A 26443-nucleotide genomic window follows, 5' to 3' on the forward strand; every position below is an offset into this window, starting at 1 on the left:
CTGTCAAGAGAGGCATTGGTGTTGTTGAACTATGTGCAACAAGACAATGCATCCTTCAAAGATTCAATTAAAAGCCGGTTTGGATTGAGAGATGAGTTCATCTCCTATTTACTACTATTCCCAAATTTCAACTCACAAATCTCACTATTACTCACAAACCATCTTAACTCATCGGTAATCTTTGTCCAAATGGGTGGCTATTTACAATTTTAAACAAAGACTTTGAGGCTGAAGGAACCGAATTATACATGTCATGGGACAAAATCATAGGCATTGGTTGTTTTAGTACGTTGGTTGCAGGACATACCCTTGTGAAGAGCACACATTGGCTGCCACAGTACTACGACAAACCCTTGTGAATTGCACGAGGAGTGTATCCTACGCCTAGCCCTCACCATTCACAATCCACAAAAATATTTCCATTTTACTAATAAAATTATTGCAATCATTAGGAAAACTATCATTGATATCAAACTTGGAAGGTGGGCATTGATATCAGTAAAGACACAGCCATGGACCTCCATTTTATCCAAAAAATAAAAATTTCATTCATCAAGTTCACGTAAGACATCGTTCAGCAGTACAAATAGCCTGAATACAGGGGAGAACAACCCCAATGCTCTCTTCCTTTTGGAAGCTATTTGATTTCAGGGGAATTTAGGGATGTTTGGCAGCTAAGTAAATGTGGGCGAAGAAATGAAAATCGTAAATTCGGGACTTGGGTTTTCTTAGTATTTAGACATTGTGTTAGCGTCTCTCGAAGCCTGATCATGCTTGGAAATTAAGCCTTGATTTCATTTACGAAACACAAACAATAGAGACTGGTTATGCAAGAGAGACGCATTAGATTCTATTCAAAAGTCTCTCAATGAAAGAGTATCTTTCTCTCATTTTTCTTCCAAACTATTGGAGATAAAGGTTGAAGTGAATACTGCTGTTATTGATATTACGCAACAGACTATACTGCTGTTACTGATATTGCGCAACAGACTTAAAGTTTGAAGCATTCAACCATACACCAGAATTGGTTTTCACTGCTGTTATTGATATTGCGCAACAGACTTGAAATATTCAAAGCTCCACCAGACTCGGTTTCCATTGCTTATCTTGTACATCAGATTGTTAGCTTACGTGTAGTATTTTTTATTTTCAAATAGCCGTTGTACTGGAATAGAGTTATTAAAAATCTCTCTATAAATTGTACGTGTGAAATACACTGAACAACAAGGAAACAGATTTATCTTTGCTCATGCAATATTTCCTCTGTTATGCTTTCTTCTGTTAAATTCTACACAAACAAGCTAAAAAGAAATAAGTGATTTACAATGTATCAGACTGCTATGAATACAAAATTGTCTTGAGTGGTAGTTTAATTGCATTCAACTACCCAGGCGAGAAGTGACATCAATGAAAGCTTCTACTCTGCATGGAATCGTCAGACCACCAGTTGGATGATTAAACCCAAATTCTTCTTCAGCTTTTCTTAGCAAATCTTGAAATAAAGGCTGGTTCAAATAGGACACAGGAACCACAAATCGCCGCTTTTGGTTCTCTCCAACATAAACCGCAAAGAAGCCCCTTGGTACATCCGAGGATGTTGAAACCCCTCTAGATGCAGTCAAAGTAGACCGGGTTAGAATTTTCCTGGCAAGAGTAACACCGAGGAAACGAACTCCCATGGTTTTGTGTTGATTTCTTCTTAAAGAAGAGATGAAGTAAGAGATCTAAGAGGATTTGTTCTTTCAAAAAAAGCTATCAACAGAGCATGGGAAGACTTGAGTTGCTTATGGCCATAGATGTGTTGTGTATTTATAGATGAAGATTTTATGTGGGATATCCTCTGAAATTTCATGCATGTGGTCAAGTGGCATTTGTTGGGACACTAGAATTAAGACATATCTCATGAGGTGGTGATCACATTGTTCTGTCTTCCAACTAATCAGCAACAGTGGGCTGAAAACCATTTCATGTTTATATGTTGAAAAACACTATGCCCTACAACTTCCTAGATAAGCCAATGCAGGACCAGATAGAGATTGGAAGAGAAAAGCTGGATGCTCATGTGGATGCGAGGGAGAAACTAAGCGAGCCTTGGACAGGGGACAGGCTTAAGGAACGATGCTTTGTGTTGATTTTTTAAGGGACCATAACTAAGATGGGGGATCAATCATCAAGTTGTAAAGGCTGGTTATAATAGGAAGGTAAAATAATACAAAGGGAGAAGAATGATGTCAAGACTCAAGAGAGGTATTGGTGTTGCTGAACTATGCGCAGCAAGATAATGCATCCTTCCAAGATTCGATTCAATCAATCTAAGATGGTAATCTTTGCCCAAATGGGTGGTTATTTACAATTATAAACAAAGACTTTGAGGCTGAAGGAACCGACTTAAACATGTCCTGGGACAAAATCACAGGCGTTGGTTGTTTTAGTACGTTGGCTGCAGGACATACCCTTGTGAAGAGCACGCATTGGCTGCCGTAGTACTACGACAAACCCTTGTGAATAGCACAAGGAGTGTGTCCTACGCCTAGCCCTCACCATTCACAATCCATAAAAAGATTTCCATTTTACTGATAAAATTATTGCAATCATTAGGACAACTATCATTTGCTGACATCTCAAACTCGGTAGCTTGGCGAAGGTGGGCATTGATATCGGTAAAGACAGAGCCATGAACCTTCATTTTTTTCAAAAAATAAATATTTCATTCATCACGTTCACGTAAGAGATCGTTCAGAAGCACAAATAGCCTGAATACAGGGGAGAACAACCCCAATGCCCTCTTCCTTTTGGAAGCTATTTGATTTCAGGGAAAAGGTTCTAGATTCTTGGGAGTTCGAAGGAATCTCGATATCTTTCTGCCGTTTTTTTTTTTTTTTGCCCAGCTTGATAATCCTTTTTTTCTGTTTTTTTTTTGGGTGTGTGGTATTCGGGTCATTTAGGGGATGTTTGGCATCAAAGAAAATGTGGGCGAAGAAATAGAAATTGTAAATTTGGAATTTGGGTTTTCTTATCATTTAGACATTGTGTTAGTCTCCGTCGAAGCTTGGTCCTGTTTGGATAATAAGCCGTGATTTCCATTACGAAACGCAAACAATAGAGACTGATAATGTAATAGAAATGCATTAGATTCTATTCAAAAGTCTCTTAATGGAAGAGGATTTTTCTCTCATTTTTCTGCCAAACAAGCTATGGAAAAAAGTGATATTTACAATGTATCAAAATGCTATATGTACAAAATTGTCTTGAGTGGTTGTTTAATTGCATTCTTTTATGAACTACCCAAGCGAGAAGTGACATCAATGAAAGTGTCTACTCTGCATGGAATCGTCAGACCACCAGTCGGATGATTAAACCCAAACTCATCTTCAGCTTTCCTCAGCAAATCTTGAAATAAAAGCTGGTTCAAATAGGACACAGGAATCACAAATCGCCGCTTCTGGTTCTCTCCAACATAAACTGCAAAGAAGCCCCTTGGTACATCCGAGGATGTTGAAACCATTCTAGGTGCCGTCAAAGCAGATCGGTTTAGAATTTTCTTAGCACGAGTAACACTGAGGAAACGAACTCCCATGGTTTTGTGTTGACTTCTTTTTAAAGAAGAGATCAAAGAGGATTTGCTCTTACTTCTTTCAAGAAAAGCTAGTAACAAAGCATGTGAAGACTTGAGTTGCTTGTTGCCATAGATGTGTTGTGTATTTATAGATGAAAATATTATGCGAGATATCCTCCGGAGTTTGATGCTTGTGGTCAAGAGGCATTTGTTGGGACACTATAATGAAGACATCTCATGAGGTGATGATCACATTGTTCTGTCTTCCAACTAATCAGCAACAATGGGGCTGAAAATATTTTCATGTTTATATGTTGAGAAACACTATGCCCCACAACTTTCTAGATAAGCCAATGCAGGACCAGATAGAGATTGGAAGAGAAAAGTTGGATGCTCATGGGGGTGAGGAGAAAACTAAGCGGCCCTTGGACAGGTGAGGGGACAAGCCTAAGACATGGTCATGTATTGCATAGCCCAATTACAATAGGACGGTAGTATAGTAGAGGAGTTAAAACTAAAAGTAAAGCTTTTAAGGAAGGGATTTAATGGGGCCATTAAAGAAATCCAAGGGTGTTGCTGAACTAAGTGCAACAAGATAAGCATTCCCTCCAAGGGGTCGTCTACACTGAAATTCAGATGGTAATATTTGTCTTAATGAATCGACAGCCACATCCTTTTCTACTCTTTCTTTGACTTCTGTTGCTCACACCACATTCCAAACTTATGTAGTAACTCAGGATGCAATCTAATCATTGCCTTGTTCTATCTTACGAACCGGCAATTATGTCATGGTAAAGAAATAATCTGTTATCTCCTATTTTTGTTCGATTCCACAAAACTCTACAAGGTGTGGCATTCCATTATGGGCCATGCTTTGTGTTCATGTCAGTGATGGGACTATCCATGGATTTTAGGTTCATGGATTTTAGACAACAGGCATTGCAGAGGATGATAGCGGCCTACACACACGAGGTGGGTAATAATGTAATACAATGGCATTCCTATTACATCAAATGTTCAAATATTAACGCATTAACCCCTTTATATGATGCAAGCATTTTGATATTAAAGCAGATGTCAAAAGGAGAACATACAGGTATGGAAAGTGGGAAAAATATATAGTAGAACAAATAATAGATATTAGAAGAAAGAAAGATTCTTCTGTTTGATATATTTGCTCGGAAAGTTCTTACTTCTGAACATAATAGATAATCCAAAATTTTACAATGAACTGATGAGACGGGCTTTTAGTCAGTGTGGTTAGACAGCTCATCTTTAATGGACTGGTAAATTTGATGTCTTTCATCTCGTTTGAGCGCCATTCAAACTACCTGCGAGGTGAATTGTGTTTAAAGGATGCTTCAGCTATAGAGTTGAAACACGAGACTCCTTTTAGGTTTCTCCAAAGCAAACAGGAAAGTGGCCTTCTATCATGACCTCGAGTTGTCTACATTCACTGGAGAATGCACTTGACCTGAATGATCCTGGGAAATGAATATACAGACTATCCTGGGAAATGAATATACAGACTATCTTTTTCCTGATAAACTTCATTGATTTCTATCATCTGAGCAGACATTTCCGGCTCTGCCTCTTATGCTATGGAGAAGAAGTGCACATGAATGTACAGATATGCCTAGTCTGATCTATTTTAGTGATCTGTGCTAAAATGCATTTAAGCGAGAAATGATATTGATGAAGACGTCTTCTCTGCAGGGAATTGTGAGACCGCCCATGGGGTGATCAAACCCAAATTCTTCCTCAGCCTTACTCAGCAATTCTTGAAATGAAGGCTCATTCAGGTATGATATGGGAACTACAAATCGCTTCTTCTGGTCCTTTCCAGTATAGACTGCAAAGTAGCCTTTTGGAACACTCTTAGCAAGACCAGAAACAGACCTACAGAGAATCTTCTTAGCATGCATGATACCAGGCAATAGAAGAGCCATTTCTGTTAATTCTTTGACGTCTTAAGATGCTGTAGTTGACAAATGACTTGGGAGAAGAAAGAAAATATTTGATTGATGAGATAGTGAGGATATGATATGGCTAAGGAATAACTCTTAAGTCTTAACTCGTGTTTATGTATATAGACGGAAGGCTGTCTCAGAGCAATGTGGTGGAGATTAGCCAGAGAAACAAGGACTAGAAGGGTCACATGGTCATGTCTTCAGAATTACCATAGAGAAATGGGTAGCCGACCGAGACTGTATATATGTTGGAGGACACTAAGGGCAACCATCGGTTTCTAGGAGGAAAAGCCACAAGGTTGCCACTTGAAATCAAAGAGATACAAGATATGAACCGGATGAAACTTTTGTGGACAGAATTGGGTGACCCCTTGGAATATAGGGTACAGGTCTATTATTTCTTGATAGAGAAAGATGATTCAGACTTTTCTTGATCATATTGGAGTGAATATACACCATGGAACTGTAACCGACATAACACTTTCAAAATTCAAACCAAAAAAATCAGCGGCTATTTTAACCATCACATACGGAAGTTTTGAGGCAGAAGATACTGCATTTAATAACATGTCCTGGGAAAAACTCAAACGACATTTGTTGATTTAGGACATTGTCTGCAGAGCATACCTTGCGAAGAGCTTGTTACGTGTAGTCCTCAAATTTAGACCTTTCAAATTCCATAGCTAAATTTCCAGTTTTAACTGACAAAACAAACGTTGGCAAACATCTCAAACTTGGAAGGTGTCCAATGATATCAGTGAAGACAAAGCCATGGACGCCCTTCGATAGCTGTTTAATTTCCAAGGAAGTGTGTGAAAAGTTGAGGATATTATTATAGGGTATACTCTTCCACCTAATCCCAATCTAGGAGCTCAAAAGGTTTTCTATCCTCGGCTGCATTTTTATTTGCTATAGGCTTGAAAACGCCGATGTTTCATATTTTCCCGCGTTACAAGTCTTAACTGAATTGACATCTGCTTCCTTTGTCTAAGGTTGCTTTGCTCAAGCTGTGCCCATTGCAATCTACTCCTCATTATTTATTAGATAATATATAATTAACTTTAAAGTATTAAATAAAAACAATTCATTTAATTCAGGTTTTCCTTTTCATTTATAGCTAATAGCCTTGCACTGCTGGGCCGCCCAGATGCATGGGCTGACTGTGTCCCCAGCCCATTTTCCACAATAAACATTAAAAAGGTACTTTATTGTGTTTCGAACCTTTATCCCACTTGATCAAATCAAATGTTCTATACCAATTACCACCAAGCTGAGCAAGCAGTTACGTTGTCTGCATGCAGGGATGTAGCTGTAGGGTGAAAACCAGTACTCTTCGGCTCGACCTGGCAGGTTTTGCAATCATGAAGGATGCTTCTTCAAGTGTGAAATTGGAATTACGAATCTCTTTTTTTTCAGTTATTACTCATATAGCAAAGTGGCCTTTGGGCACATTCCTTGTCTATGGAGACAGAACGCAATGTTCCGTACGTAGAATCTGCTTAGCACGAAAAATTCTGAACAAGTGGATACCATGACTTCATCATGTGTAGAGCTTAAATTTTAAACAAACAATGGCTGAAAAGAAATGAATCTGTAAGAATTAATATCGGTACTGATTCTATCCTCCTTTAGTGTCTGTATAAACTATAAAGTAAAGTGAAAAGAGCAGGGAGTTAGTTCTCTTTTGAGGAGAACATGTGTCATGAGGCATCACATGGTTTTGCCTCCCAACTAATCATAAGATATGACAGAAATCATGCTGTATAATATTTTCTGTTTCAGTTCATCATGTCCTACCAATCACTATAACCACAAATTTTGTGGCCCACAAGAAATTATAATCCATGTAGCCTGTCCTGCTGAATGAATAAATACCCAAAACATTTTGGATCGATGTATTCAAATACTAGTTGGTAGAGATTAATATACCAACTAGTTGGCTGCAAGAATAATATCATTCGTTTGGATATTATTCTTTTATAAGACATGATCACCATTCTGAATGTTTATTGAGAAGAATTCCACAGGATTTAGTTGTTGTAACGCTACCATGCATGCATGAGAATCAACAATTTAATAGTTCATATGAACTAGGGCCGGTTTTTGAATGGATGCTGGGATGAACAGAAGCACCAAGCCGACCGTGCAGATAATATCTTGATCTATGATGGCTATCCTAGAATGTCTCGAAGGCTGTCTAAAGGAATACGATCTTGATCACCTTGCCATTTGTTTGTAGTTATCAATCGCTAATTTTTGGCAGAAAAGGCTCTATTGATGAGAATGAATCACATCACTGATTGGAAGATTTGATAGATACATAATGAACTGGCAGCATTCCACATAGCTGAGTCTATTAAATCAACTTATATGCAGAAGCAGCAGGAGGAGGAGGAGGAGGGCATTATCTTGCAACATACACATGGTGGTTTCTCAATTGAATGGGAAGACAGGAGTATGTGACTTCTAGTGCAGGATCCTCTCCATGACTGCATTCATCCTAGAAAGGGAAGAACGTACACATATGCTAAACAAAAAACAACTGAGTACTTGCTTTATAAAGTACAACCGGTAGAACCAAACATCCGATTTTGTGAAGTAGAGAGTGGAGGACAATATCTGATGTTCTTTGTTTAAAGTAGAGTGAACCATAATTTGCAGCAGAGAAAAACTTTCTGTGCCACCGGATTCCCATATGCTTATGTGGGAAGTAGAGAGTGTAGAATAATCAATGAAGTCCTAATGATGAATGGCTCTGATTGAATCAGTTTACTAAATAAATCATCTTATTTCACTGAATATCTTATCATTTGTTTTTCTCTGTATTGATCCTCACAATCATAAAAGCCCTTTACGTTCATCCAAGTTTCTCTTCTCTTGGGTATTAGAGTCAATCATCGAGATTATGGTAATCATGCATTGAATAGTCATCACACCTCAACTAATATATTAGGAATAAATGAAGTTCTGATAACTACTTATTTACAAAAAAAAAAAAAAAAAGAAAAAAAAAAGAAAACAGAAAAACTGATATGATACTCTCTATTTTAATAGAACCTTAAAGTAACAAAGAATCAAGAAACATACATTCTTTAATATCACGTTCATTAAGCAAATCAGTTCTAACTTTCACCAAATTAGTCAGGGGATTTTTCAGCTGCATGTAGTTTTGATCTACTGTTTTTAGTGCTTGTCTATTAGATACGTAACTATCATTGTAGTTACCTTTTTATTAAGGAAGACATCCATTCATCAAAAAGTCAAAAAAATAAAAAATAAAGGAAAGAAACGAAGTGATTAGTCCCACTCTATAACTTAGTCATGATGAGACTTCACAAGAAACCTAAAAATAAAAAAATAAAAGAAAAGAAAAGAAAAAGAAAAAGTTAGCCATGTTAGTCTAACAGAGTGAGTCATGGTCTACTTGCTCGAGATTTAGTTGATCTAAAACAGGAATTTGGCAAGTTGAGACCTTGTTTTGGATAAATGGTGGGGGCGGCGGGCCTAAAATCATCAGAGCGGCCAATGGAGGTTGGTTGGCTGTAAGGCACAGAAAAGCCATTGAAAAACACATGACTAAGTTCAATGCTTCTGTGGACAAGAAAAACGAATCCGAAGATCCTCCAAGATCAAGATAGATACTTGACGCCCAGAAAAAAATGCACAGCATAATCCTTTTTTTTTCTTTTTTTGTTCAAAAAAGCTAGTCCTTTAACTCAGGGCCTGTACATATGACTTTGCAAGATGCACCCGAGCATCTCTCCTTTTTCTTAACCCCCAAAATGGTAGGGTATGATCTCTTGCACGAGACAAGGCAAAGCATGTGAACGCTCGATAATAACTCCACCTGCTATGTCTCCCAACATTCTTCAATCAACCTCCTCATGACTACTACTTTATCCAGCTTCAGGTTTGACCCCCTGCCTCTATATATAAGTTCTTCAGGTATTAAACATGCCACTTCAACTCAAAAGTATTCAGCATTCAATTACTAAAGGTATTTCTATCATCCATTCAACCTCTCTTCCGAAGATCATGGGCCTTCGATTGATGGGGATAGCGCATGCAAAGCAAAAGCTCCGGCGAAGTCTTTCGACAAGAATCAGAATGATTTCAGCCACTAGTGTTGATGTTCCAAAAGGCCACTTGGCAGTTTATGTTGGAGAATTAAGTAGCAAGAAGAGGTTTGTGATTCCAATATCATACTTGAACCATCCTCTGTTCCAAGACTTGCTAAACCTTGCTGAGGAGGAATTTGGATATGATCATCCTATGGGCGGCCTCACAATTCCTTGCAGTGAGGAATACTTCATTGGTTTAACTTCATCTCTAAATTGCTCATAAATAAATGAAGACTGACTCAGGGATTGAGTGAGTTTAGGCAATGAACCTCAGTCCCATCAATTTTGTATTGTGGGTTCTTGCCAATATCATTCGTGTGATGTCTTGAAAATTGTAAAGAAACTGTTTATCATTAGATTTCCACTTTATTATATTGAGAGCCTTTTGAACTAAATTCCTAAAGCTATGTGCGTGCTAAGGATTCCAGTGTCTAAACAAAGATAAGTGGCAACACCAAACAGTACCACCCGTCAAGAAAATAAACAGCAAAAATTTCAAATTACTAGAAAGAATTTACAAAAGTTGGATATTGGAAAAAAAACTCGCTGATTAGAATCCAAACAAATACAGGAAACCAAACAAGAACATGGGCAACTTTTTTTATGCAGAATCACCATCTAAATCATTGGAAATATGTATCAGTTATAGTCATCCTCATCTGAACATGGTACATGGCATGCTGCATTTATATCGTATATATATTTTTTCTTGTTAGATCTCTTAGTTGCTTTTTTCTTTCTTTTTCTTTTGAGTACTGCATTTTTCCTATTTGGTTAGTATTTCATGATCTTGTTCATCGCGAAAGTCGGGCCTGGGCAAATGTTACAAGAACTAGCATGTTAGGCAAAGTCTATATATATGTATGGGCACATTCAACATAATGTTTTGACGAGCCAGCCCAGTTATCAACACGATCCAGTACGTAGCATAACTTAACAAGCCTTTTAAAATGCAATTCCAGTACTGTCCAACGTCTCCTCCGTTGGTTGATTGGATCACTTATTATATATAACTACTGCAACAGATTCCAATATGGAAGAATTCTACGTTTGGATGTACTTAAAAGATGATATCAGATTATCTGGGAATAATAATATAAATAATTTATGAATACTAGTGAGATGGTTTGAGATGATCTCAGATCATCTCACTAATGAAACATAGTCGGCTACGTTTGGATGATGAGATGACCTCAGATGATCGGTAAATAATAATAAAAAAAATAGTGAATAATTTATGAATATTAATAAATTGTTAGTGAATAGTTTTGAAGTAGTTTGCTTCACTAACCAAACACAGTTGACCAAGTTCCGATTGATTTGAAAGAGAATTGCCCCTTAAAATTGATTACAAGTTTTACAACTTTCTTTTTAGGTACGTGTATAGATACGAATATTATATCTTAAATTTCGTAAGATCCTCTAAATTTCTAATATTATAATATTAGTTCTTATTATTAACTATATATATCGACTCAAAATATAATGTCAAATTCATAAATTTCAAAGATCCGATTAATTTGAAAGACAATTTCCCTATAAATGTTACCATTACTTTCTTATATTAGTTACAGTAATTACTTAAAAATAAAGCCAAATAACTAGAGTAGTACTATTCTATTACTTGTCTATAACCAAATAACGTAAGACTTATTTCATGTCACTACGTGCCCTATTAACTAAATTTTCAATATTGAAAGCAAAGGATGCCAAACTTAGTGTCACACACCAATTTCATGCAATATTTGAAACGAGTAATACTAATTATTTATTTTATCATTATCTTTTCACTAATATTCCATGACTTCGTATTAAATTATTAAACTATTTGTTAATTTCACTTATGAGTTCACAGTACTCACATGCGTCGATGCTAAAAGAGCAAGAGAATAACGTGAACCGTTGGAAGAATTCTGGGATCTGGATCGCTACTACTCACTGAGCCACTGAGCAACGTACACAGTAGCTGAAAAAGATGAGGATACTTAATTTCTTTGTGGAAAACGGTGGGCGAATAGCTATTTTTAGCATCCGGACAATACTGCTTAAAAGTACCAAGTTGGGTCTGTGACAGAACCACAGTCCTAATAAACTCCCAACATTCAACGACGACGTACGTACATGCTGAGAAAACCCGATCGATCTCACATGCATGCATGCAGATCATGTAACCCCACCTTATCTTGTATAAATACCCAACCATTTTTCTTAGAAAAGACATCACTAACTTTGCTTCATTTCATTTCTTTAGACAAAAGTCCCAGGAATTCTTTGTCTCTAGCTGCTAGCTAGCTAGCTTCATCGTTGTGGGAGAAAAATGGGTATTCGCGTGCCGGAGGTGATTCTTCGTGCTAAGCAAATGATTCAATTGCGGTCTCCGTCTAAGCAGCGTCAATTTTCATCGAACAATTATATAGTTGATGTTCCAAAAGGCCACTTTGCAATTTATGTTGGAGAGGAAGATCAGGAGAAGAAGAAGCGCTTCGTGGTTCCAATACACTACTTGAAGCATCCTCTATTCCAAGACCTGCTTAGTAAAGCTGCGGAAGAGTTTGGGTTTGATCATCAAATGGGAGGCATCACGATTCCATGTGCTGAGGAGGACTTCATCAATCTCATTTCTAGTTTAAATAACTCGAGGATCTAATATTAATGAAATTTCGAGCTTTTTTTTTCTTCCTTTTTTAAGGTTAAGTTGCTAGAGTACATATATATATATATATATATAAATATATATATTATTTGTAATTAATGAATGGAGGCTTAATCATATTAATTTTTCTTTAGAATATATGATCGATGGACTTGTGCAAGAATATTGTGTAATTCACTGTGACGTTGCATTAAGAAAATATCATAATCAAGGAAATTACCAACATTAGTAAAGACTATGCCCTCGTCATTCAAAATAGATCATTTTTTATATTTACTTGCGGCATACTTCATTGGCTCTTGCATGTCGCGAGAAGTATTGTGGAAAAAGATAGGTATTGGTCACGATTTAAACCTTTCGTTGGCGATAATATTTTTTCGACGAGTTTTATCCCACGAGCTTCCCACAACAAAATTTTGTAGGAATAAGATTTTACTCATAAAAAATCTGCTTTTTGCTACAAAACTCATTCTTGAGAAATTGCAGTTTCTGTTGTAGTGAGTATATACTGTTTATTATGGAATTAATCACGTCAATCGTAAACCATTTAAAATATATTTACTTTCCTTTTACTAATTGATATGGCAAATTTCCATATCATCAATAATGTTTGTAAATAAACAAATTTACAAATATAATTTTATTTTTTTCACACGTACTTGATCTTTCCAAATGCATGCGCATAATATCCTTGACTACGTATATATGACGGCTCGGCTCAATAACTCGTCTTTCTCCCGCTATAAGAAAAATAAATATTTGTGACGAATTATTTATAATGATAATGACTATTTGTAATGAAAACAAACTACTTTTACCAAAAAATAATCATTTTTACAAGAAATAATTAGCCACAAACAAGTAGTTTTGGCCCCCTATGTGTTATGCTGAAGTTGACAAATACATATGCATGGAGAATTAAATCTTTCTAAATTTCTAAACTAATTAAATTTATGGTGGATCGAGCTTTTAAAGTCCTAATACTTAATTATCATTTTGAAATTAGATGGTTCATTTAATTTTATGATCACTTAGGGATTTATTTCTTCTACAATTAGATCCTATATTTGTTTTCTTAATTTCTTTTTTTGAAAGAGTTTTCTTAATTAATCCATTCTACCTCAGGAATCAGTTGTATATTATTGTGAGTCTGCGATCCTAATTTATTGGAAAATGAATAAAGTTTAGTGACGCGGTCCTATATATGGTGTCTTAGAGCATTGGCAATGGTCTAACCATTGTTAAGTCCAAGATTTAGCTAATAGTTAAGGATATTAATCAATATTGGACTATATATTCATCTCAAAGTTAAAATAATAATATAATATTATGTATTTTAATAATAATTTTTTAATAATCTTTTTATACTTTGTAAATATTACACTCTATATATTAATTAATAATTTAATTTTTACTTAAAATTATTGATTTCCAACTATTTTTTATATCAACCTAATTATCCAACATAATATATATGTTGTAAACTGGACGTACATAATATAGCTATATCAACCCATCCCAAAGGCTATATAGCCTTGTTTTATTTATTAATGAAAGTTTTAAAAAGAATTTAATAAAGTCTTGTTGATTATTTATAAATAAAATATAGGTTTGATGGGTGAATAGTATTGACTCTCCAACTTTAAAAATTCTTTTATAGTTACTATATAAGCTCAAAGTCTAAGCTAAATGTTTTTAGTATAGTCCAATTCAAGTTATTTATATATACAAAACTTAGCTATATTTTAGATTTTACTTATAATATTTAACTAGAATGCCAATACTTTAGTTGATGGTAATTAATTAGGAGTCCACTGGAGTCGAACTGAACAGTACTCACTCATATCTCGATCAGTACTAAACGTCTTTTGAAGTAAGTGTTTTTTATAATATCTTTGATGACGAGAGAAATCTTTGTAATATATACTTAATTGGTTCGAGTATAGAAAGTTGGCGAATAAATTCTTTTTTTTTATATAATAATTTCAAAGATTAATCTAATTATAACATTAATAAACTCTTTTAGGGTATAAACTTCTTGATACGTACGTAGAGAGAACAAATTTTTCTCAAAATCAGATCATTCATCCTGTTTTTAAATCGGGATTATAAAGTTGTCGCCGTCCCAGAATTTATTTATATATCGGATAAGATAGGCGCTGCATCTCGTTTTGATAGAAAGATCGCCACATGATAATATAAATAAGCCGTCAATGTTGATCATATGATCTGTGGAACCCATGCATGCATGCGCGCATGACGTGGAAATGGCCAAATCTTCGAGCCAGCTGCCAGATCTTTCTGACACTACATGTGTTTCTCTTTCTCCAGACTGATTGCCATAAATTAAGTAAAAACAGAAATGACCGAAAATATCTTTTATATATATATATTATATATACACACTATAGGTCCTACGATATATAATTTCTTGCATGCATTGTCTCAAAGTATATGATTTTTTCCATAACTAACAAATAAATCAATCAATATTTGTCGATTGATTTATTTACGGTAGAATCCATTTTATTATATATCCATCTTTGTTGATGTGACTTTAAGCCGATAAGTATCCTCAAGGATCTTAGCTGTTGGTGGAAGTGCAGTGCTATGCGCCTAGCTGAACCATCTAAGCCAATAATCACATTGTCCTATCCGCAGCTTGGGGGCCGGGGCAGCTGCGCGGTTCTTACCGTGAGTGGCGATAAAACTTATCTTCTGCGCAGCATCGATCCCTGAAGCCAAATTAACCCTGTACTAAACACCAATGATATCGTACGTACCCCCCAGTCATACGTACGCATGCAAGCTGGACGAGGAGGTTTGCAGCATTTTTCTTGACTCTGCATCAGATTATGACCCTTGAATCCTTGATTGGTCTTTGGTGCATTTACTAATGATCTGTTAGTTTGTCTTCGGTTGGCCTGCGTATTGGGTCCATCGCTCCCATCGTCTTCTTTCCTCTACGTATGCCTTGCAAAGCTTTTCTTGTTTCACATTAAAGTAATCACATGGGTGTGTTTCTCTTTGTTTTTCAGCATACGGCCACTTGTTTTGAAGCATATATCAAAGCTGGGGGCCGGAAATAGTACTGACACCAGCCTGGATTTTTTATTGGCCCATGAATTTCAACGTGCATGTGGGTCTGCTACACCTTGATTGGTGAGTAGATAACTGATCAGCAAAGCCATGTGAGCGTCTATGATAAGGTAGGCTCTGATCAGCATACCCCAGTAGGCAGTAGCCACTGATCTCCTGACATCACTCCCAGTTGATCCTGCAGAAATTTAAAAATATTCCGTCTTTTAACTTCTATAAATACCAAAACCAGAGAAACATTCAGACCATAAAGCCTTCAGTACTCTGCGCGCAACTTAAAACTGCTACAACTTCCAATACCAGTTCTCTTATCACTCAAATCCCACCTCGACCCGCTCACAACTTTCCATACCAGTTGTATTAGTCATGGGTATGCGTCTGCAATCCGTGCTTCTCAATGCCAAGCAACTTCTCAAACTGCAGTCCATGCATACTAGAGGCAGAAATCAGCCGGACGTTCCCAAAGGCCATATCGCAGTCTATGTGGGAGAGATCCAAACAAAGAGGTTTGTGATTCCCATATCTTACGTGAACCATCCTTCGTTCCAAGATCTGCTTAAGCAAGCTGAGAAAGAGTTCGGATTCAATCATCCAATGGGTGGCCTAACTTTTCCATGTAAAGAGGACGCCTTCATTGATCTCACTTCTCAGTTGCATGCCTCATGAAAGATGAAGAACGATGAGCTTTCCTCTACAATTTTGACATCTTTTTTCTCTAATAGACTTCAGAATAGTACTACTTTAGAAGTAACTTAGTGGACAGAGCAAGAGTAAATTGCTCTCCCATAAAAATATGTATGTACATGATCATCCTCATGTAATGAAGTTAATTATATATATATATATATATATATATTGGATATCAACTCTTCTGTAACTCCTAATTACCATGCATCAGTTTCTCTAGCAGCTTGTTTGAGATTGTTTGCATTCGATCAATTGCATTCCAACTTCAAGGGGATTGAGAAACCAAGAGCATAAAATTCTTATCAAAATTTTATTTCGTAATAGGAATTATAGCATAAGTTGATAGCATAAAAATATATTGTAAAAAGAAAATATCGCTTTTATATATACAAAAAAAATGAATGTGAAGAAATTAGTAATTATTGTGTTCCTTAATTGGTTCTTCAGCAAATGACCGTCTGGCAAAATAGCATTCAGCGGAATTAGACATTCTGAAATTAATAGAACAAACGGATCAGAAGGATTCATGCATGGGCCGGGTCGAAGTGAATGTTTGAGCAGTCTTTAGCAAGATATTGTATGCAATAATATTGATGATGTGATTCTAATTGGAATATGAATTATACCAAAAAAAAGAAAGTTGTGCCAAAATCTTGGCCGAAGGATAGAGTGAACTCTGGATCTCCAAATATGAATAAATACAATATATATAAAATAGGTCCCGTAATATTTATATATAAAATAAATATATAAATATTAAAGACAGTAATATTCTCTGCTCTCATTTTATATTTTTTTCGAAGGCAAATCATGGCTCTTTGGCTAAACCCTATTCTCCCCGAATGCATCTCATTTAATCATAACTAATATTAACATCATAATGTATGGTATCGTCACAATTTTTCATATGCACTGTGAGTACCTGTTGGTGACTAAAGGAATAAGCACATCAGAGTAGTATTGAAAAGGAATTGCATGATTCTTATTGATTTTGTATTTTGTACAAGGATGATATTTATACATCAAAAGAGGGAATATTCTTTATAACAGATTTTATCGATATAATAGAGATGTGACAAGTATGAAACAAAAATTATTCTGGATAATTTTGGTTTGTCTTGTCTGAGATATTTTTTGATGAGTTGTCATTTGAGTCTTGATCAGGTGTGATGATGATATTGTTGATATACCCCTAGGAGCCAAGCATGTTTGGAAGAACTGTGAGGCTTGATCTAAGAGTGGAAAATCTTGCAATGGATAAGAGCTTTGTAAATATGTTGGCAAGTTGATCTTTGCTGGAAAGGAAAGAGACTTGAAGAGTTTTTGCTGAATTCGATCCCGTACAAAATGATAATCAATATCGACATGTTTGGTATGAGAATGCATCACAGGATTCACTTATAGGTATGTGGCCCCCAAATTATCACAATAAAGAGTAGGAGGTTTTGACAAGAAAATGCCCAACTCGGATAGAAGAGATTGCAGCCACAACAATTCACATGTAGCATGAGCTAGAGTCTTATATTCTGTCTCCGTACTAGATCTTGCTAGGGTAGATTATTTCTTTGAGCTCGATGAAACTAAATTCTTGCCATAAAAGACACAATATCCACTAGGGAATTTTCTATCATCTAGACACCATACCCAGTCTGCATTGTTAAAGGCAACTAGAAGACGAGTAGGAGAATGTATGATGAACAGACCATAATTAAGTGTATGCTTTAGGTAGCGTAAAATATGCTTAACATTTTGCCAATGAGATAAGCAGGGTGCATGCATAAATTGGCATACCCGATTCACAGAAAAAACAAGATCGGGTCTAGTAAATAGCAAATATTGCAAACTGCCCACCACACTTATGTATAAAGAGGGATCTTCCATAGAAGTGGAGTCAAAAGTAGAAAGCTTAGTGGAAGGTGACATGAGACTGCTTACAGGTTTACAATTTAACATATTGGTATTTTTGAGCAAATCTAAAATGTATTTTCTTTGAGACAACACAAGGCCAGTAGCATTACGGTGACAATTGAAGACCCAAAAAGTAGTGTAGAGACCCCAGATCCTTGAGAGGAAAATCAGTACTTAAAACATAAATAATGTGAACTAGAGCATTCGGATGTGATCCAGTGAGTACTATATCATCAGGTACACCAAAAAATAGATGATCATAGATTGTTGCCGATAGATAAAAAGTAAATTATATGACTTTGAGACAACAAATCTCATTTCTAAGAGCAGAGAATTGAGACGCACATACCAGACACGAGGAGCCTATTTGAGGCCGTATAAAACTCGATTGAGCTTGCAAATAAACTGGGGAAATTGAGGGTGAATAAAACCAGGTGGTTGAGTCATAAAAACATGTTCATCTAAAGTCCTATGTAAAAATGCATTTTGGACATCTAACTGGTGAATCGGCCAACCAGAAGAAATTGGAATAGATAAGACTAACTTGATGGAGGTAGATTTGCCACAGGACTAAATGTTTCAGAATAGTCCAGTCCTTCAAGTTGATTGTAGCCCTTGGCTACCAGTCTTGCTTTTCTCCTTTTGATGGAGCCATCCGAGAGATGCTTCGTCTTGAAAATCCATCTATAGCTTACAATATTTTGAGTAGAAGCATGAAGGACCAATGTTCATGTGTTAGTGGACATTAGGGCATCAAATTCAAGCTGCATCGCATGTCTCCAGTCAAGAAATTTTGAAGCCTCAGTAACGGAAGTGGGTTCGTCAGGAATAGTAACAAAAGTAACATGGGCGTGGGGTAGAGGCCAGGAAATAGTGTCGTTAGTTCAGATTTTGGGAAAGTGTTTGTTGGATTTGGCTTTGGTTTGCATGGGGTGAATTGAGGTGGGAGGAGGCTAGAAGGGGGAAAGAGATTCAAATGAGGGGGAAGAAGAGTATGCCCTAGATGAGGCAATAGGTGGGCTTGGATCGTGAGTGGGTTCGGGAATGATAGAAGTGGGTGTAGAAGAATGAGTAGTTGGGCCAGGAATTAGATTTGTGTGAGAGGAGGAGGATGAGGTAAGGGGGTAGTGGGTTTGAGAGGAGTTAGGGCGTTGGGACGAGTAGAACTCATAGAGAGTTGTTTTGAAAGCCCATCTGGATGAAAAATGGGAAATATGAGGTAACTGAAGAGAAGAAGAGTAGGGCTGGGAAGAAATGGATGGGCTTTGGGAAGAAGAGGAGAAGGAAAAATTATATTCATCAAACAAAATATCCATTGAGATATACATTCTTGAAGTAGGAACGTCGAAACACATATAACCATGGTGAGCAGAACTGTAACCAAGAAATACACACAGGAGTGACCGAAAACTCATTTTATGTTGATTATAAGGCCTAAGGTTAGGTCAACATGTGCAACCAAAAGTTTTTAAGAATGTATAGTTAGGACGTTGATGAAACAAAACTTCAAAAGGTGATTTGTTGTGTAAAACTAGAATTGGAAGTCTGTTAATTAGAAAAACAGCAGTGATGAATGCATCTAACTAGTAAGTTTGAGGTGTGGAAGAATGAGCGAAAAGTGCAGTCTCAACAATGTGTCGGTGTTTTCTTTCCACCGAACCATTTTGAGAGTGAGTAAATGGACATGAGATACGATGAGAAATACCAAAAGAATGTAACAAAGTATTGAGAGATCTAAGTTCTCCACCCCAATCAGATTGTAATGCTCAGATTTTTGTATTAAGAAGAGTTTCTACATGACGTTTAAAAGAGAGAAAAATAGTGACTACATCATATTTACATTTCAAAGGAAAAATCCAGGTAAACCAATTATAGTCATCTACAAAAGATAGATAGTATCTAAAAGCACTACGGGATAAGACTGGTGTAGGACCCCAAACGTCTGAAAACAAGAGTTGAAGAGGAACAGTGGATCGAGATGATGACCGACCATATGGAAGTTGATGAAGTTTGGCTTTGCAACATGAGGAACATAAGCCAGATGGAGGAGACGATTTGACAGGAAGGGAAACTTGAGAAATTATTCTGTGAACAAGTTGCATGGATGGATGACCTAGCCGAATATGCCATTGAAAAGAAGAGACACGTTCACCAGCATATGCTTGAGGAGGTGGAGATGGTTGAGGAAAAGCATACATTTCATTGTTAGTAGGGCCTTGGAGGAGGACTTTCTTGATTCGGGAATCCTACACACAGAAATAGGAAGAGTGAAATTCAAAAAATACAAAGTTATCTTCACAAAATTTTCTTACAGAGACTAAGTTCTTGGAAATTGATGGAACATGATAAAGCTTAGAGAAAATAAAATTGCCAGTTGTAGAGGGTATGGTTGGATGCCAACATGATGAATTGGAAGAGAATTACCATCACCTACACGAACCTTTTCTTCACCCTTGTATTCAGATGGATGAAGAGAAATGTTAGAGAAATCATGTGTAAAGTGATGTGTAGCAGCGAAGTCAAGATACTAGTGATTGTCGACAGATGAGTGGGATGGTTGAGGGTGGTTAGGAACAGAGGTAAAGTGGGCTGAGAGAGAGGGTGGTGGAAGAGATTGAAAACTATGATCAAGTCGATTGTAGCATGCAGTAAGAGTCATATGGCCTTGTTTGTGACACACTTGGCAAGTGGGATGGTTAGGTGAAAAGTAACAGGGAGATGAAGGGAAACGACTACCATGTCGTCCTCGACCATGCCCTCTGAAACTTCCTCTAGCACGAGAAAAACCACGACCTCTGGGAAGAATGTTACTAGGTTGTTTGTAAGTGGATTTTGCAGAAAACTCAGGTGAGGCAATGAGACCAATGTGCTAATGAGATAATCGAGATTCATGGATAAGAAGATGACTATAAACTTGAGAAGGACTAAGAGGATCCACGCGTGTAGTGATGGAGATAACCACCGAATCATAATCTATACCCAATCTAGCCAAAAGAAAAGTTATAAACTCATAAGAAGATAAGGTTTTATCAGCAATAACAAGAGTATCCTAAAGAAGTTTAGCTCGTTGATAGTATTCTGAAATGGAATCTGAACCTTTCTTGAGAGTTGTTAGTTGAAGTTGCACTTGCATTATGCGTGCTTGTGATTTTGCAGCAAAGAGCTCTTTGAGAATATCCCATACTTCGAAAGAAGAGGATGCCTCTAGAACATGTGCAATCAAACTTTCGGATAGAGAGGAAATGAGAACACTAATAATGGCTTGATCTTGTTGTTGCCAAGACAAGTAAGCAAAGTTGGTTTTCTTAAAACTTTCATCAAGTAGTTGGGGGGGGGGGGGGGACAATAGGTAATGCATGATTTGTGCCTTCCACAAAAGATAGTTTTTATGATTTAATTTGACAATAATTAAATGAATAGGGGATGGAAGAGGGAGACTAGAAGGTTGAAATGAGGAGAATGTCGAGTTTGGAATTTCAGCCATGAGAGAAAGAAGGCGTGAGCTTGGACTGAAAGACCTTAGACGTGAGTCCTATCTAGCTTTGGATAACATAAAGGAATAAGCACAACAGAGTAGTATTGAAAAGGAATTGCATGATTCTCATTGATTTTGTATTCTATACAGGGATGATATTTATACATCAAAAGATGAGATATTCTTTATAACAGATTTATTCGATACAATAGAAATATGACACGTATGAAACATAAATTATTCTGGATGATTCTGGTTTGTCACGTCTGAGATATTCTTTGATGAGCTGTCCTTTGACTCTTGATCATGTGTGGTGATGATATTGCTGATAGTGACTGTAGTACAATTCGCGTTGAAACTACATTGTCTGTAGACTCGTTCTCAATGCATGGGTAACACAACATTATCATAAAATCATAACAAGTAAACCCACCAGGTTTAGGTGTCATGACATTTGACTTCACTTTGGCATTCTTTAAAAAGAACCCATTCGAAACCCGTTGACTGTTCTTCATCAACTCAATGGTCACCACTCTATTTTTACTTACTCCAGAGTGGACAGATGAGTTTCACTATGATAATTCTCCATCCTAACCTTTGAGGTCGTGAAAAAAATTAATTTCATGTTATATATGCTTGAAAAATATAGTTCATGACATATGCATATGTAGCAAACTTTAATTTGAAAATAACATTTATATGCAATATGCTAAAATAGTGAAAATTTTACATGCTATGTAAGCAAGTATTCATGTACTTCATGTATCATATAATATGATGTTTCATGCTCAAAATAACAATTATAACATAAATGTGACACTTATCAATAAATTATAAATAACTTATCAAAGTGTAAGTTAAAGGCCAACTTACAAACTACTGGACTTTGAAAAAAGTTTGTAGTTGTAATCAAAATTGTACTAAGTTATGATTTGTACTACTACTGAAGATGTTCATAATCAAAAGATTTCAAAAATTGGTATTTACAAAATAAGTTATTTTTCTATTGATTTTTTAATTTGTTTATTTATTTTTTCATAATATTCAATAAATTTTAAAAATGATATTTACAATTATAGAGTACCGTATAATTGTCGTGCACTCATTTAAAAAAATGAATAAATATGAAAGTTATATAACAAAAATTAATTTTTTATAATATTTATACCCCATATCAACATTGATATAAATTTTTAAAGAGTAATGCTAGAGAGAAGTTACTGTAGTAGTGTACACTTTGTACTCACTACATGGCTGCTTTCAGTTCTCTATTTTTTTATTTTAGACTTAAGAGATGTATGGTCTAGATGATGTCACATCATGTATATAAAATAATTATTCTCAATAATGATTTTTATTTATATTTATTCATTTTTAAAAGATTATGCGAAACCGAAAGGCGAAGCCTTTCGCCAATCTTGTCCGTATACACCGTAGTACTCTCTACGACTCTCTGCGGCGTTTCGGCTTTGGCAGCGTTTCGTCCCACAGGAGTAACGAAAGGCGAAAGCCTATACCAATACTCGAAACGGTTTCTGGCGTCCCGCTCAACTTTGAAATTCTTTTATGCAGTGCGAGTCTCCTTATTCTCACAATCTCTAACCGTAATCATTCTAATTTTAAGGCCATTTGTTGAGAAGGTGACGAAGCTTTCCGACCGTATTCGCTCTCTGTTTCTTCCGCTACACTGTTTGCATTGTCTCCCTCTCTTTTTTGGGTGTTAGAATTATAAAGTGAATTACTTGCGATGTATTTGCTTTTAAGTTTGACTGACAGTTGTAACACTCTTTAAACTTTGTATGTTCTTATCATTTAATGGGGTAGTGAGTCCCGTTTATTTCTCGTTCTCATGGTGTTTATTAAACTTGAATGACTGAATATTGTTCATTTCTTCTTGTGCAATACATCATTTAGTTGCAGTGAATAATTACAGGGACTTAATGAGTTAATTTTTCTGGGGGTTTCGGTGGTAATCGTTTGCATAAAGTCGACAACCAAATGCACCCATTGTTCTCGGGCGCAAGATGATGGGGTCTTTTCTTTCAAGAGCCCTTGTGTACGTAACAAAATGAATTTTGGCATTTTCATTTTCACTTGTTCAGGTGCTTGTTATATGGGAAAGTTAACATTGCTATTTTTTATCTGCAGGCTGGTTTTTGGTTATGCATATCCGGCTTATGAGTGTTTCAAAACTGCGGAGAAGAATGAGCCAGAAGTTGGGCAACTTCTGTTTTGGTGTCGATACTGGTACGCATCATCTTCATGATGATCTTGAGTTAGCATTTTATAAGTTATAGACAAGTTAATTAATTTGTGCTAATTAAAATGTTGCATCTTTTAAAAATTTGCAGGATTTTAGTTGCAATTCTTACAGTCTGTGAGAGAGTTGGGGATGCATTCGTTTCATGGTATGCAGTCCTTGAACACAGCAAATAAGTTGTTATTTTTTTCTTTTCCGTGTTTCCTTTCCTTTTATTTTAATTTTGTTCTGAGCCCAGCAGAAATAGGCCAATTTTCAAACCCCTGTTACTCCTTATATTTTTTATTTGAGAGATGCATCATGCTACTCCCGCAATGGACGCTTTCAAAGGCAAATTAAGGCCTCGTTTGTTTTCAAGAAACATCTCATCTCATCTCACTTCATCATTATAATTTTTTTTAAATCCCCACACAAAATAAAATAAACAATTCAACTTTTTCAAATCTCAAAATAAAAATAATATTAAAAAATATATTTTAACAATATTTTATTCAACTTTTTAACTTTAATCTCATATCATCTCTGAAAACAAACGAGTCCTAAGAGTTCTGCTATATGCTATATACAATCACTTTTACGTATTCTTAACGCACTCTACTGATATAATTGACTAAATTAATTATTTTATATTAAAAAAAGTAATGTAGCCAATAATATCAGTAAAGTTCGTAAAAAATATGTAAAAATGACTACACGTAGAATTATTGATTAAAAAATGAACACTCGTAATATTTGTTACTGTTCATGATGTATATTTTTCTTTATCTTGCTTTGTGAAGGCTACCAATGTACGGTGAAGCGAAGTTGGCATTCTTTATATATCTATGGTATCCCAAAACAAAGGTGTACACTCGAAAAACTATATATATCTTGTTTACTAGTCTTTTTCTAACGATAATTCTTTTACTGTTTAAGGGAACTGCATATGTTTATAATTCCTTCTTTCGGCCTTATGTGGCCAAACATGAAACGGAGATTGATCGCAACTTATTGGTGTTGAGAGTAAAGGCTGGTGATATAGCAATTGTTTATTGGAAAAGGGCTCTAATCTATGGCCAGACAAGGTTTTTTGAAATTCTGCAATATGTCTCTTCTCAGTCAGCAGCAGCACCTCCTCATTCTAATCAAGTACTCGTGGATAAAGAAGGGTAGCCCCTGCATTTTGACATCTTGGAGTCATTTATTCAGTGCATATATTCTATCTGTGCATACACCTAGCTATCATTGAAATTGTTAAATTGGTATAAGCTAGGATATGTTTATTCCACCCATTCATGGAGATCTGTATACACCCATTTCTTATATTAAGGCAATATTGGCTATGTTTTCCAGACCAATTTTGTTTACATGCATATTGTCTAAGATTATCTTCAACTAAATTTGGTTCACTGAACCTCACTCCATAGCCTGTATTGAAGGCCTTCCGCTGATCTGTATATGTGATCAGGACTGGAACTTATAAAAGCAACATTCATGGTCAGAGTAGTTCACAAACTCCCCGTCCCTTTTTATGTTAGTGTTCATCCCACTGGTTGCAGAGTGTGGCTGGGCGACTTGTGTAACCATTTTTGGGCAGACAAGGTACCATTTTCAAGAGAGGTACTGCTGCTCGAATAGCAAAGAGGAAAAATACGAACATAAATGACTTGCACACGGACTTAATTTACAACAACCAAAGCGAAAATATGTGTTGCTGTTTATTAACGTCAAGAACGTACGGTATCATAAGTCAAATAAAAAAACATGCAGATTGGACAGACAAAACATGTTAAAGTCAAAGCCATGCGGGAGAGATTTTTGGGCATATGTTTTAGGTAATGAGTAATTTCCCATTCTTATTAAAAAGCTAACATGTTTGTTCTTCGACAGGTGGCGATTGCGAAGAATCTTTTGAAAATGATAAATGATAATAATATAATTGACAAATACACCACGCGTCGTGCAGATACAGGTCGACCAAAGCAAATGAACCCGGACTCGCGTGGACTGGAGTTTCCCGGCACCGCCCCACGTGTCCCAACCGCACACCCAATTCATTCATGCCCACCACTCGCTCTTTTCAGCGTCTTCTCATATAAATTTTCTCGGGAAGAGTGGTGGGTGTTTGTTTTTCTTCCGTCCTTGAGGAAAGTAAAAGCAACGTGTCTAGGCGGAAGTATTTCCAAATTTTTTTCTCGAAATGCCTGTTATTATAAACATAAATAATTTGAATGAAAGATTTCGACACATCACCACAGTTGTTTCGACTTTTATAAGTAATCTAATTAATATGACGAGGAATGGTATATATATAACATATTATATAATATATTATATTACAATATTATAAAATAAAAATATTTTTATAAAATTATGTTATTTTTATAATATATTTTATAAAAATACTCTTTATTTAAAATATAAATATATAAAATATTGTAAAAAATATTATGTGCAAATCATTTTCTTAGTATGATATATATTGATTATAACCAAAGAATGTCATCTCAATATTTTAAAACTATTTAATAATTATTTAGAATTTTAATAATCAATCGAATGTCATTAACTTTTAATGTCACTGTTAATTGTTGATTTTTGTTTGAAGGCACAACTAATTAAAAAGTATCTCAATTTAGGAGTACTGTAATTTTGTCAACTTTTGCCCTACTTTCTTTGAAATCTCATGACATGTAAACATATTGATTTCTTCGAGAGGAATTCTATTTATAATT

At 35.9% G+C, this 26443-nt stretch overlaps 7 protein-coding genes across 7 annotated transcripts; 4 read left to right on the forward strand and 3 right to left on the reverse strand.

Moving 5' to 3' along the window:
• Positions 1 to 562: 562 nt before the first annotated feature.
• Positions 563 to 1794, reverse strand: LOC121254840 (auxin-responsive protein SAUR21-like). Its single transcript, XM_041155023.1, has 2 exons — positions 1302 to 1794; positions 563 to 904 (listed from the first exon to the last, which is right to left on the reverse strand). Exon 1 carries the CDS (start codon positions 1677 to 1679, stop codon positions 1380 to 1382), a length of 300 nt encoding a protein of 99 aa, XP_041010957.1. The 5' UTR covers positions 1680 to 1794; the 3' UTR covers positions 563 to 904; positions 1302 to 1379.
• Positions 1795 to 3141: 1347 nt separating this feature from the next.
• LOC121254839 (auxin-responsive protein SAUR21-like) lies at positions 3142 to 3683 on the reverse strand. The gene has a single exon (XM_041155022.1). The coding sequence runs from the start codon at positions 3575 to 3577 to the stop codon at positions 3275 to 3277; it is 303 nt and encodes a 100-aa protein (XP_041010956.1). The 5' UTR covers positions 3578 to 3683; the 3' UTR covers positions 3142 to 3274.
• Positions 3684 to 4692: 1009 nt separating this feature from the next.
• LOC121254842 (auxin-responsive protein SAUR21-like) lies at positions 4693 to 5751 on the reverse strand. The gene has a single exon (XM_041155024.1). The coding sequence runs from the start codon at positions 5503 to 5505 to the stop codon at positions 5221 to 5223; it is 285 nt and encodes a 94-aa protein (XP_041010958.1). The 5' UTR covers positions 5506 to 5751; the 3' UTR covers positions 4693 to 5220.
• A 3477-nt stretch (positions 5752 to 9228) lies between these two features.
• On the forward strand, positions 9229 to 10042 carry LOC121254834 (auxin-induced protein 15A-like). Its single transcript, XM_041155017.1, has 2 exons — positions 9229 to 9436; positions 9559 to 10042. The coding sequence occupies exon 2, from the start codon at positions 9562 to 9564 to the stop codon at positions 9868 to 9870; it is 309 nt and encodes a 102-aa protein (XP_041010951.1). The 5' UTR covers positions 9229 to 9436; positions 9559 to 9561; the 3' UTR covers positions 9871 to 10042.
• A 1922-nt stretch (positions 10043 to 11964) lies between these two features.
• On the forward strand, positions 11965 to 12294 carry LOC121254326 (auxin-induced protein 15A-like). The gene has a single exon (XM_041154319.1). The coding sequence runs from the start codon at positions 11965 to 11967 to the stop codon at positions 12292 to 12294; it is 330 nt and encodes a 109-aa protein (XP_041010253.1).
• A 2673-nt stretch (positions 12295 to 14967) lies between these two features.
• On the forward strand, positions 14968 to 16283 carry LOC121253829 (auxin-induced protein 15A-like). The gene is made up of 2 exons (XM_041153748.1): positions 14968 to 15121; positions 15339 to 16283. Exon 2 carries the CDS (start codon positions 15766 to 15768, stop codon positions 16063 to 16065), a length of 300 nt encoding a protein of 99 aa, XP_041009682.1. The 5' UTR covers positions 14968 to 15121; positions 15339 to 15765; the 3' UTR covers positions 16066 to 16283.
• Positions 16284 to 23493: 7210 nt separating this feature from the next.
• On the forward strand, positions 23494 to 25011 carry LOC121256623 (putative HVA22-like protein g). Its single transcript, XM_041157467.1, has 5 exons — positions 23494 to 23525; positions 23618 to 23716; positions 23821 to 23877; positions 24509 to 24572; positions 24645 to 25011. The coding sequence occupies exons 1-5, from the start codon at positions 23494 to 23496 to the stop codon at positions 24879 to 24881; spliced, it is 489 nt and encodes a 162-aa protein (XP_041013401.1). The 3' UTR covers positions 24882 to 25011.
• Positions 25012 to 26443: the final 1432 nt, after the last annotated feature.

This window comes from Juglans microcarpa x Juglans regia, chromosome 3D (genome assembly GCF_004785595.1).
Source record: "Juglans microcarpa x Juglans regia isolate MS1-56 chromosome 3D, Jm3101_v1.0, whole genome shotgun sequence".
Lineage (NCBI taxonomy): Eukaryota > Viridiplantae > Streptophyta > Magnoliopsida > Fagales > Juglandaceae > Juglans > Juglans microcarpa x Juglans regia.

Bases quoted from the DNA above. Each gene is read 5' to 3' on its own strand.
- LOC121254839 (XM_041155022.1), bottom strand. From the start codon at position 3,577: ATGGGAGTTCGTTTCCTCAGTGTTACTCGTGCTAAGAAAATTCTAAAC.
- LOC121256623 (XM_041157467.1), top strand. From the start codon at position 23,494: ATGATGGGGTCTTTTCTTTCAAGAGCCCTTGT. The intron at 23,878-24,508 runs GTATGCAGTCCT...TGCTTTGTGAAG, and splicing joins GGGGATGCATTCGTTTCATG to GCTACCAATGTACGGTGAAG. The intron at 24,573-24,644 runs GTGTACACTCGA...TTACTGTTTAAG, and splicing joins TATGGTATCCCAAAACAAAG to GGAACTGCATATGTTTATAA.
- LOC121254326 (XM_041154319.1), top strand. From the start codon at position 11,965: ATGGGTATTCGCGTGCCGGAGGTGATTCTTCGTGCTAAGCAAATGATT.
- LOC121254834 (XM_041155017.1), top strand. From the start codon at position 9,562: ATGGGCCTTCGATTGATGGGGATAGCGCATGCAAAGCAAAAGCTCCGG.
- LOC121254842 (XM_041155024.1), bottom strand. From the start codon at position 5,505: ATGGCTCTTCTATTGCCTGGTATCATGCATGCTAAGAAGATTCTCTGT.
- LOC121254840 (XM_041155023.1), bottom strand. From the start codon at position 1,679: ATGGGAGTTCGTTTCCTCGGTGTTACTCTTGCCAGGAAAATTCTAACC.
- LOC121253829 (XM_041153748.1), top strand. From the start codon at position 15,766: ATGGGTATGCGTCTGCAATCCGTGCTTCTCAATGCCAAGCAACTTCTC.